This window comes from Trachurus trachurus (genome assembly GCF_905171665.1).
Source record: "Trachurus trachurus genome assembly, chromosome: 16".
Classification (NCBI taxonomy): Eukaryota; Metazoa; Chordata; class Actinopteri; order Carangiformes; family Carangidae; genus Trachurus; species Trachurus trachurus.
Window position 1 is genome coordinate 24,176,221 of NC_139902.1, and position 12,735 is coordinate 24,188,955.

Consider the following 12,735-nt stretch of genomic DNA (forward strand, 5'->3'; position numbering starts at 1 on the left):
TATGAATGGGTTTGTTGCAAGCACACCCCAGCCTTTGGCACAGTGCTCGAGATGGGGGTGGGAGGAGGCAACTAGCCCTCATGAAAAGAAGAGAAAGTTACCCTATTGTTTTTATTTTGTCTGTTTTGTGTTGCAAGCTAATCACAGATAGACTCAGGAATCACCTGGGTTGGTTCGGAGAACAAACGTGAAGCTGAAAATTCAAATTAAATAGATGGACACTGGCGGATTGTTGTTATAGATGTCCAAACTGCTGCTTTTTAGATCAGGTTCTGATCTTGAAGTGCGGGAGAATCTGAGTTCAGGGCCACACTGATGCAGAGGAATGAAATATTAACTTATTAAGTGAGACAATAACTCCTGTTGTTGAATAAATTATATTGTGTTATGTTTATAATGTGCATAGCGATTCGGATGACATCATCATGCTAATCAGCAAACTTTGGCACGGTCTCTACACTGTTAGCAAACTCGGACAGAATTATCTTGCTTCTTCTCACTGTATGTGAAGTGAACTGTAACAATGTTAACTGTGGATGTTTGGACATTCAGTGTGAAACCTTGGCAGTGGGACATTGTCTTTTCTGTGGGAGAAGACCAACAGCTGTTCCTGAGCAGACCCACATGTTTTGCATTGTCGAGGGGAAGAAGGGGATACAGCATCAATTAGCAGAGGAGGAAAGTTTTATCAAAGCAAAATTCCAAAATCATTAGCAGAACAGAGACACCCCTACAATTACATGCTTGACATGGTTGACAGATTTATAGGCCACATGGAGGTCTTTTAGGTCAAGCAATTACGTGCATGTGCGTTATTTCAATTCCATGCTGTCACTTTCCGTACCTGATTTTCCTCTGCATCATTGCAAGGTGGAGCATGAGGTGGGTGAGTATAGGAAAAGGAAATATGAGAGAAAGGGAGAGAAGAGTTGCAGGGAGAGAGGGGGAGGATGAGGTGGTGGAGGAAAGCAAATTTGAAGGTTAGGATGATGAGAATGCACTGCCTTGCATCAGAGCGCGCTGTGCCACTGGGAAACTTGAGATGTGAGCAGATACGATTGTATGATAGAGTTTCCCGCAAAGAGCCCCCTTCACAGCAAAGCATCGGGGGGGGAGGGAGGGTTAGCAGGGTGGAGGTATTATTATGTTAAGACATCAGATCTAGAGCATCATCATCATCATCTGTATATCAGTTGCATAACACTTTCAGCGCCAATGCAGAAAGGTAGAAAAAAAACTGAGAAATGAGCGACAAAGAGGGGGCAAAGGAAGAAACTCTGCATGCAGGGAGATAAAATACTTGTAGTGATTGGGAACCAACAGAACGAGGACAGAAGTTAGAGATAGAGAAGGTCAAGAGTAAAAGTGGAATGTCTTTAAAGGTAAAGTAGTGTTTTATAACCTCTCATCATCCCAGACTCATAGACTCGGATGAATTATTCAGTTTCTGGCTGGTTGATCTCCTCTGGGATGGACGCTCGCTCTCCTCGAATGTTAGAGCACCACTTGACGGTAAATGCTCACTGGGACAAACAAGAGGTCCTTAAAAAAGACCTATGCACTTAACTCAGTCTACAACCCCCCCACTCCCAACCCCTTCTTCTTGACCTCAGCCAAGATCAATACTCAGTTGTAGCCAGATGTTGCACAATACCACACTGGGGAAGGAAGGGCTCTAAGAGGAAACCTACAGAGGAAGTTGTGTTCCTGCATTTATACATATACTCATGACATGAGCACGCCAACAGATTGTAGGGGAGTGAATTCATTGGCGAGAGAGAGAGAGAGAGAGCAGAAAGAGAAACTTTCATGTATTTTCATTTTTTTTTAAACCATGTACATTTTTACAGAACCACAGTGATTTACAGAGCTCAGCGCTGTAATCCAGAGATTTCACACAGCCTATTCTCAGAGCATCAGACTGCTGATGCTGACAGGGCAGTAAGTGCAAGGCACGAGGTTCAGACTGGAGGTTGCGTTGAGAGGTCCAATGCTGCCATCTTCAGGCTGTAGTCAGCCGTTAAGATGGAAGGATGCAGTTTAAGAGATTGTAAAACTGATGAGTATGGGTGATTGAAATCAAAGTGATAACTCCCAGTGCTTATTAAGATGACATTGCTCTGAAGACTCTGAGGCATGCACATGCTGCTTGCTACTGGTACAAATTGATAAAATTAATCAAAGCAATAATTCATGAGGACGAAAGTTCTGCTGGCTCCTCACATTCCCGATCATGATCTACATCTGTTAAATTAATATCATTTTTATCCTAACAAGGTTTCTTTTTCTTCTTTTTTTTACAATTCACGAGTGTAATCACAGCAAATACAGAAGGAGTTTTAAGTGGTACGACTAAATATGACTCCAGTTTCTAAAGTCACTTGTATCCAGGTAGATTTAATGATTAATTTGAAGATTCCTATTTACTTTTAGAATAATGGAAGATAATTATTGGGCAATGCAAAGATATGTCAGTGACCTAGAGGGAACATGTTTCTATTTCTGGACTCAAATGGAAAATATTTCTTTTTAATTTTCCCTATTTATATGTTTATATTCAGCCAAGACCACTAATAAACTGACTTTTAAAAAGCTTGTTATGGAGAATCTGGTATACTCTTCTGCTATGTTATGCCTATGTGGAAGATTATAATTTAGGAGATATTGGTGGATGTGTGATGAGGATTGTAATTGTTGCTGTTCCGCCCTATGCCTTTATTCTTTCTATTTTCTTGTAGGTTTGACAATTTTTTAACTATTCTGCCAACTTCTTTTTAAAATATCTATTAACAGTTGTTGAAAACTATCATTATCCTTCCCACATGACTGCACTCCTTTTTTACTCTATATTTATTTTCTGATCCCACAATTTCTCATTTGCTTATGCAATATTAAATGCAATTTACATCTGCAATTTGATTTTCTTCTACTTTACTGAAATCGGTCATGTATCAGTGACAATACTCAGATGAAACAGTAATATAACACAGTTTTTATGACACAGTTTCTTTTTCTTTTTCTACAGTGATCGATGAAATATCTCTCTGTAGCTGAGTCTAGCTGAAAGGTTGTGTGTCAGAGTCCATACATGCGTACAGCTGTCTGAGTGTGTACATGCATGTGTGAAAAATGTGTAAGTGTGTGTTCCTAATGTGTGTGTTCATTCTTTCGGCGTCTTTTCTCTCCACATCCTGCTCGCTCGCTCTCTACACCAGCCTGTATCATTTCACAGCAGCGCGATGCTCGCTGGTAACACAACACTGGGGGCAAATGAAATGCAGTGCAGACAATCTGCTCTGCAGCACCTGCTTTTGATCTGCTGCCTATCCTCTAGCTGCTGCCCAGCTGATTGTGAGACTATAGCACACTAGAGGTGCTGGTAGCCACAAATAGACACACGTTATTGTGCACAAGCAGATTGGTCATGTAGTTCTAAATACATGTCTTGGTGGCAGAAACCTCTGAGGGTGCGGCCAACAAGCCACAGTTTTGTCTGAAGACATTCTGGATAAATGGCAATCTTGAATGCCAAACAACTCTGGTTGAAGTATATATGAAATTATGATGGCAGTGGCATTTTTCCCATTCCTCTATGACCATGGCAATCACAACTGTGTAAAGGTCACTACCAGCTAAGCCAGTGTTCAGACTTGGAACAGCAGCTTCTTGCTGTTTGTAGCTGAGCTAGCAGCATGGCTTTAGGGAAGGCGGTGTCGGTTCCACAGTCTGTTGGTCAGACTGGTGACAGCTTTAGTCTACACTAAAATATTTCCACAACCACTGGGTGGACCCGTCATACAGATGCTCATGAGCCAGGATAGTGAAATATGTCATCAAGCATCTATTAAAAAGACTGGCACTTTTTTGTCACATGTCAATTGTTTCCATACTGTATTTCAATTTATTCTTAGTGATATGCTTACTTTTTTTTTCTAGTATCATGATCATGTCCAAATTTGCAGTTATCCAATATTTCAGTTTCTGACAACCCACAAAACTAATGAGAGTCATCAACCTTTGTTTTAGCCTATGTTTTTAGTGCTAATTACCAAATCTTAACATGCTATAACATTTCAAACAGTGATGGTGAGTGTTGTAAACATTGCATCTGCTGCACACTCACATCAAAGTGTTGGCTTGGTTGTTATGTTGACATGCTAAGCCAGAGTACAACCTGACATGTGTCTGTCAGCTCATGACCTAGAGATTCACCCTCTTGCCTATTTTCCACAGGTGCTGTGCACATTTAGAAAAAGAGAGAAAAGTCTTCATCAAAGACCCGCTGATGTCATACTTACATCATACCAGCAATATTACACAAAACTGACACTTTCTACTATGGCTGCCAGTGTCTATTTGAACACGATACAGCACACACATGTGAAACAATATGACTTGTAATAGTATACATTATTAACATATTTATATTTTTGCAGCTGTATGTCACTGCTGTTATCTGTCAATAATAAGAAATCAATTTGTGATCACTTCAAGTCTACAGTATGATGAGAGATGAAGCTGGCAGGAGCAGCAACACAGCAGAGATCCAAGCCTTATGTGAACACTTATCAGTGCTCATGCAATGTGGACAGTGTGTTCCCTTTGTTATTTGGCCTTTGTATTGTTGGTTGGATTTGGGTGGCCAACATTTTTGAGATTTTCAAGTGGGCCATGAATTGATAAAGGTTGGGAACCACTGCTGTAGAGTCTTATTTGTTAAGTCTTGGCTCCCCGAGGTTAAACTCAACCTATAATGTAGCTGTTACCTCAGAAACATGTGTAGCAAAATACAAAGAGACATGATATACTGTGATAATGCACAGCTTTGTCAGCATGCCATTCCATTGTGTTGTTAAGATGTAAACAAGCTATTTTCTTGGCTCACTGATGTCTAGAAGCCACACGCTATAGCCCACTTACAGTATTTACTGCAGCAAACAAGCAAGCAATCCTTATTTACTGTAATTAGAGGTAAATGCATAAGCATAATGGGGGAAACATGCATACACGGAGGCCATGCATGACGAATAACTGCATTAGCAATTTGATACAAATTAAATCAATGGAGCCCAGCACGGCTGTGTGATTTACAACAGAGGGAGCTTAACAGCGAGGTGATCAAGAGGTGAACTGAGCTTGTGATTTGTTTGAGCAATATATCTACATTAACTGTATCGGCTAAGCTGATGAGGCATTTAGCCCCATTGAAAATATGATGGTAATATTATTGTTAAAGCAGCCGCCGTAACCACGTTGCTGCCAGTGCAAAAAGCCCATTTAAAAAATTCTCAGTAGGATGATCCGAGAGGCTGAGACAGACAGAGATGTAACCTGTATTGGCTCCATGGAGCAGTTGAGTGGTTTTACTGTAAGATTGATCCAACCGATCACCTCATTTCCTCTCTGATCTACCATAGCAGCCAAAGCACTGATGGTTTATCCATCTGAGGAAGTGATTTTAAGGTGCCAAGTACAACACAGGAAATGGCTCTGCAGACATTCTCATGTTGGGTTATGGCAGGCTTGATTGCCGGCTGCGGGATGAGGCAGCTAAAGAAGCATCAGTGAGGTTGACCATCGAGCGGGTGACAAAGCGCTTCTGAGGACAGTTTTAGTGTCGACCAGGGATATAAATCGATTTGACATGGAGCACTAGCTGTGGTCTTTTCTTGTAAGAATAGGGTTTTGTTCAGTCTTACAGTCTTGCAGCGTATGTGGGAAACTGCTGAGTCGCTGAGGGTTGCAAAATAATATGACACAAGCAAAAGGACAGGACAAGAAAGTAAAGTACCTATGAGGACAGAGTATCTAATAATACACTGACTTAAAGAGAGCACACACACATATGCAGAAAATGTAAAAATGAAAACTACAGGAAAGGGCACAGAGGAGGCTAAACGGGGATGCTCTTGCAGGCTAAATGTAAAACAGCCCATCTAAGTGCATCCTGAGCGATGAGCTTTGTGGACTACATTTACAATACAATGAGCTTTCCAAAAATGCACATTGACTAAAAATATCCTGTCTGAGTAGGGCCATGGAGGATGAAGTCATGTCCCTGCAGAGTTTGGCTTTAGTCTTCCCCTCCTAGGCAATCAATCGGAGTGGAAACTTGTTTTTTTCTCTGAACACAATTTTCATAATTGGTTACCTTGCAGGAAAAAAAATAGAAACAAAAAAACAAAAAAGTGAAATATGTACTTTAGTTTTCAGATATTGTTTTTATTAACCTGATTAGATAGCAGAGATGTAATTAACCAATCAGATTTCTTTGCTCCTAAAAGTGAGTTTTGTAGCGTAATTTCTTGGCTCAGAAAACATGTGTGAGAAGGAAAAACGGCTATAAAATGTTAATAGACGGTAAGAATTAAGTCCAACCATCATTGTGTATACTTGACACACCAAATAGTGGTGTTATACCAGCTCGAATGTCACCCGTCAGGTGCTGAGGATGAGAAATCCCAGTGAAAGAGGATACATGCGGAGGATGTGACTAAGGATGCTTTGAAGCACAACATCCAGAAGAAAGCTACTACCTCAGTGTTCTTCAATGATCCAATGCCTACAAATAGAAGCTACTACTCAGGTACAATGTGCCTCATCCAATCGAGACGAGCGTGTCTTGGATCTGATCCTGAGCCAGATTTGAATATCAGCTCCTAGCATCAGCAATAGTGTGTGTGTGTGTGTGTGTGTCTCCCCTCCAGAAGTGGGAAATCACAGCAGAGTGATTGGCCTCCCAAGACAACTTAAAATCACACATCCACGCTGACACACACACATACCGACACATACAATGGCCTAATTAGAGCTGACAACCTATGAATTTTTTTTTTTTTAATTAAAAACTCACAGAGAGTGATTAGGAAACAAACTATCCACTGATGGACGGAGGGCAAAGTTACCACAGACATGAATATCTACACACAGCACGTAGCTGCATGTAGGCTACTGCAGGAATATTGTGACATTTTGGTAAATATGCTGAGCTAGGCAGGTTAGCTTAGCAGAAAATCTGGAAACAGGGAAACAGCCTGGCTCGGGCCAATGATAACAAAATCTGATTGTAGCTAGTTGGAAGCACTTTTATAATATAAAGGGGCAGATATAGTGAGAGACCCCTTGGAGTTTGGGTGTTACATTTCCAAGCATCCAATGGAGACAGGATCTCACTGCACCCACGAAAAAGAAAAACCTTGTGGTTTTTACACTGCTTTTTTTGTTGATATATTAAACAGAGATTAAATTATGTTTTAAAGGAGTTTGCAACATGGCCTCTATAGTCCCAGAAGGGTTTCAATATCATGAATGGCCAATTTGTTTCAATGTCTAGCAAAATCCTAATCCTATTTATAAACACAGGACTCTCCCAGATGATAACAGTTATAAAGGTTTACTGTTACCGCCACCAGTTTCAATCATTTGCGAAGTTATGTTTTATCTGACATCATGTTGTGGTGGATGAGTCTAAGTACTATAATACCCATGATGTTGTATATGAAGAGTATGCCAAAGCCACTGAATACAACCAAAAGTGTTTTTAGTTTCCTCACCGATATCTACTGTTGACGACTCCCTCCCAGAACTTTGAGCTTAATCGCCAGACAATTCTTGCTTAAATAAACCGAGGTTAACTGCATTAATATCAACCTCAAAGTTAAGGTCTGTGTCTTGTATTTTCTAACGCAGATTTTAACTTTTTGTACTGATGATTAAACCTGCAGTTTAAAGCTGATCCAGGTCATTGAAAAGCTCAATCCATGAGTAACATAACATTGTCCAGGACAGCTGGGACTTTTACTTCAGGGGTTCCTGAGCTTTGAAGCGTGGATTTTGTTACCACTGAAAAGAGCTAGGCTAACCATTTCATTTTTCTTCTTTATGATAATAAGCTAAGATGATAACGTTACAAATCATACATTTTCCAAAATGTTGAACTCCTCCTTCTACTCCATATACGGCATTTACATTTCGTGTTGCCCTCTGGTTTCGTTTTTCAGAGACCCATGTTGTTCCCAGGAAGGGAGGCTTATTCAGACCATTGTCGGACATAAAATACAGTATATTCACACAAATGGTCTGAAATTGAATTTTTTAGGTCAGCAGCTTTTTAATCTAGAGTAATACGTAACACCTGAGCAAAGACATACGAAGAAACACTTTCTCTCTCCCACACACGCACAGAATTATCATTGACAAGTTGGGGGAGTGTAATAACACCTTGGGGAAATTAGCTGATGGCAGCAGCTCAGCTGCTCCTCGGCCTTACCTGAAGGGATCGACTTACGGAGCAGCCAACCAAATATCAATAAGAGGTGATTTAGCTGTGCACTGCTCAAGGATAAAGAGCTTATGCATGAAACCTCTGGAAATACACTTGAGCTTGGCGTGTAAAATGCTGTCGCTTCAAGCAAATCCCTGATTAAATCCCCCAAACACGTTTAGTTGGCTGTATGAGGGGAAGCCTGGTGTTGGCTATGAGGCACGGTGCCAACCATGGAGGAGGACAGAAAGGAGAAGGGGGGAGGATAAAGATGGAATAGCAGAGAGAGAGGGGGAGGACTAGTATATGTCTAAAAATCTACAGTGTTGTAGTGCATTACAATACATGCTGCAGATGAGTCTGTTTGAAGTCTGCAGTGTTAATGGTTTCCCTCCAGCCTCTCTGATCCTGTGTCTATCGAGAGTGACATTCTCACAGAGGATGCCACCTCTGAATATGACTTTGACAATGATGCACTGAAAGACTGCGTGTGTAATACAGCCATTACTAAGTTTGAAATAGCCACTCAATATTATCCTTCATGATTTTTTGCACAGGTACTACATCAATGTTTTGAACAAGTTTAATTTTATATGAATATATTGGCGAGTCTGAAAGGAAGGAAGTGGGAAGAAATGAAGTTGGGCGTCACACCATGTTTCCACAGCCAACAACATCAGGAGTGCTTGCTAAATGTAATATCACTTACACATCTGTAATACTGGTTGTGAATTTACAGCTTACAGTACGTGAAGAGAACAGCACGACGTTGCTTCATTTGGATCATTAATTTTTATTACCCTTCCTGGAAATCTCTTCATTTGGCATTTGACTGACATTGAAAAAAATCTAATGGTTGATTTTTTCCCCCCAGTGATACATGCTTGTCAGCTCTGTGGTCACAAGCAGAGAAGACAGAAAGCTGTAGTGACACAGACCTGCATTAGTTAATTAATGATTTTTTGAATGATAAAGCTGGTTGAGTACTTTATCAGACTCCAGTGATCCTATCCTCTCACTTCAAACACCCTGGTTCCTATATGCCCTGACTGACTGGCTCTTACTACATGTATTTGCAGTGACAGCACACACAGAAGCAATGTGACTGAATGAAAGCACAGCAACAGTGTGGCCCGGAGCTGTTTACCATGGAGTAATCAGCCTACGCATCTCATTAAGACAGCCTGACTCATATCGTTCTGAATGTAAGCCTCGAAATAGGGTCACGCAGCCCTGGAAAACGATAGGACAAGAAACCAAGGTAACACACTGACACCGCATAAGAGTCATTAGCACGTGTCTTGCAGAATGCAGCGTTCTGGCTCTGTATATGAATATATGCAAATACAGAGGAATTGTAGTGGTTCATGCATGATTTATGAGCCTCACAGGGAAGCCTATGTGGAAAAAAGTGACTTTGTTTTTTAAGAGAATTGCATGGCACCCTTTATCCTTTTCTGCAGGCCTCCTCAGGCTGTAACAATAATAACCCATGGGGTTGCTCATACAGTACATGAACTTATATTAAGTCAAGACGCTAAAGTTTTCCTCTACCAAGACAAGAAAGTTTGTCTGTAACCTGTCTGCTCGTGGGGGCATTAGCTCATTCATTTTTAGCAAGTTTGGACATGATAAACCTCTTTTCTTAAGCTCTTTGTGTCACTCATTATGTTTTAGTCAGCAAATCATCATGATAGCATCAAATATGACCTTTTAGAGAAGAATGATACCTCACTTTGGGGGAGTAATTTGCTCTTTGAAGTAGTGGTGGCTTAAGGTTTTGGAAGTAGGGCAACTCTTTCATGTGCGATTAGGTGTTCCTAAGTACATCCTCACATAGAGAGAGAGATAGAAAGAGAAAATGAGATGGGTAAGGAGAGGCCTATCCACCTTGAAATGTCACAGGAACTTGGCTATTGGTCATCCAAGACCCTTCCCACACACTTTTGCAGTGTTCTAGGTTGAAGAGAGCAATAAGTCTCAGATAAAAAAAAAAAACAGTCCCCTGAGGCGGAGACTAGGGAGGATGGAGGGGAAGAGGAGCAGAGAGGATCAACATAGAGCCGAGGAGGGCGCACAGTGCATGTCAGCACTGTCGAATGCAGTCAAATTGTTCAGTACAATCAGACCGACGTGGAGCTTTGGCTCAGATGCACGACGCCAGGCTTACTGGCTTACCTCAGCACTGCACCAGAGAGGGACTGTCACTGGATATTACCATGTGGACCACTGAGCTGATTCCCCCACATCAGGGTGGACAGGGACAGCCATAAATCCCTCCTTACTCCCACTCTCCTGCCCTGGGGACACACATTTGCTTTACTTCCTGAAATATGTCCGCGCACAATTTTGCTGTTGGAAACATTCGCATTAAATATGAATAGGCTCAATAATAAATGGAAGCTTTTAGACACTGTGTCTTGTGCAGAAAGAAAAAAAATGAACCAGTGTTTGTGACACAAAGCTTACTTTTATGGTGTGCTGCCATTTTAAATCATTTGCGAACAATTTGACATCATCATCATGTTTTTCTTGCTATTGCTCACTTTTCATCAGAGTGCCTTTCTTGTCCATTCTGCCTGCCTGTGGATACATGTATATTTGATCTAGATTGCTACAGGACACAAAATGTTGCAGACTTACACTTTTAATACAGTTTTAGGCTATGACATGTTAGAGAATGTGTGTGGATGGCATTAATTCCTCTGTTATACACAAAAGGTTTATATGCAAAGCAGCTTTTTAAGTTAAAGTTTCCTCCATTTCCTCCTCCAGGGACAAATGAACAGATGAGTGGCTGGGACTGGATCTAGTTTTCAGGCTGATGGAGCCGTAGAGTTTGGCCGAGCGCTTGGAATAAGCGATGACCTTTCTCCTGTACATTTCCCCCTTCCACATGGAGATCATCAGCAGCGTGGACAGCACCACGCCGCCCAGCGTGAGCAGGCACAGTCCCGCTATGACGCACCGATCCAGGTGGGCGCCTATCCGAGCGCTCTCCATCTCCAGCTTCTCCATCTCTCTCGCTGACACGCTGTCGCGGTCCACCACCACATCACGAGGCACTGCGTAGGAGATGATCACCAAGGAGATCCCAGTCACCAAGAACGTGACCGCACTGATAAAGCCGTAGTCTATAGAGCTTCCCGAGCCCTCCCCGAAGGAGAGATCGTCCTCGGACATGAAGGAAAGCTCCGGGAACGTCTCGGAGCATGGCTCGCCGTTGCGCACGGGTCTGTGAGCGCTTCTGCAACTGGTGTCGGGGCTGGCCAGCCGCAGATTAACATTCTCATCAATGTAGGTGAAAGATGTCTCTAGTTCCTCGTCGCAACAAACTCGGACTTTCTCCTCGCCGAGGTGACCGAGTTTAATCTCCGCGCCCCCCTTGCGCGGCGCCGTCCTTGGTGCTGAAAGGCACCTGCCATGGCAGCTGCGGGCCGGGTTACAGCCGGCCTCCCCCGGGAGCGCTCCTCCTGTTGATCCGCCCGATTTACGGACATGCAGAGCGCTGCGAACTCGGTCAAGGACGTCGGGAGTATCATCAGACTGTTTGCCTCCCTCATCTGCGGGAAGCAGCTCCGGAGAAGCCATTGGCTTATCGCCGCCCGCTGGTTCACTCTGAGCCTTCCTCCCACGGTGTTTTCACCCCACAGCATCCCTAATAAGAGGACACAGCTCGGAGTTAAATGGTGCATCTTAATTATAGCTCGCCCTCACTACAAAGCCTGAAACATGATCATGCGCAAAACTTCTGCGTAACACTGGTGCATGAAATGCACATACATGGTTTTACCTCCTGAAACCAGCACCACTTAAAAGTTGATCAGATCGTCTCAGAGAAATCCGCGGACCCTTCTTGAAAGGAGCTTATAGCGGCTGTGATTAGCCAAATACCTCTGTATCCAATTAGGAAAACAGCCCACGTAGAAACAGAGTTTAAGCTGTAGCCTGTTCTAATTTCTTTACTCCGCCTGTAATGCATTAGTAAAAAAAAAAAAAAAAAAAAAAGAAGAAAAAAGGGGCTCAAACTAAATCAGATGCAGAAATCACAGCTATAAAATCAACACAGGCTGTGTAGTTCGTCTACTTCCGAATGATTATTAATCATGTGCCTCGCGCATTTACAACACTTCAGAATACACTCCTGTACACTTTTCTTTGAATCCTGCAGAAGATGTGAGATTCTCTTCTGCATAAGGGTGGACCAGTCATCCACCCCGGTTTATTATTTCATTTTTTTTTTTTTTTTCCAAATCGGATCTGTATCAGAAACCTCCCTCAGACTGCTCCGATAAGAACAAATCAACTCACCGCGCTATCTCAGCATCCCTTCCGCCTTCTCCTCTTCATAGGCGAGTCCACATTAAACCAGCTTTATCAGTGAATTTGCTTTGAACAGCCTCGGCTGTGTTCCCTTCCCGTGCTCGATGCTGTGGCGTGCAGGCTGGGCTGAGGGGAGCTCTCCGTTGGTC

The 12,735-nt window shown here is 42.4% G+C and overlaps 1 protein-coding gene across 1 annotated transcript; it reads right to left on the reverse strand.

Annotated features, from left to right (window-relative positions):
* Nucleotides 1–11,005: 11,005 nt before the first annotated feature.
* tmem74 (transmembrane protein 74) lies at nucleotides 11,006–11,854 on the reverse strand (the record flags this gene model as incomplete). Its single annotated transcript, XM_083988832.1, has 1 exon — nucleotides 11,006–11,854. One exon carries the CDS (start codon nucleotides 11,852–11,854, stop codon nucleotides 11,006–11,008), a length of 849 nt encoding a protein of 282 aa, XP_083844958.1.
* Nucleotides 11,855–12,735: the final 881 nt, after the last annotated feature.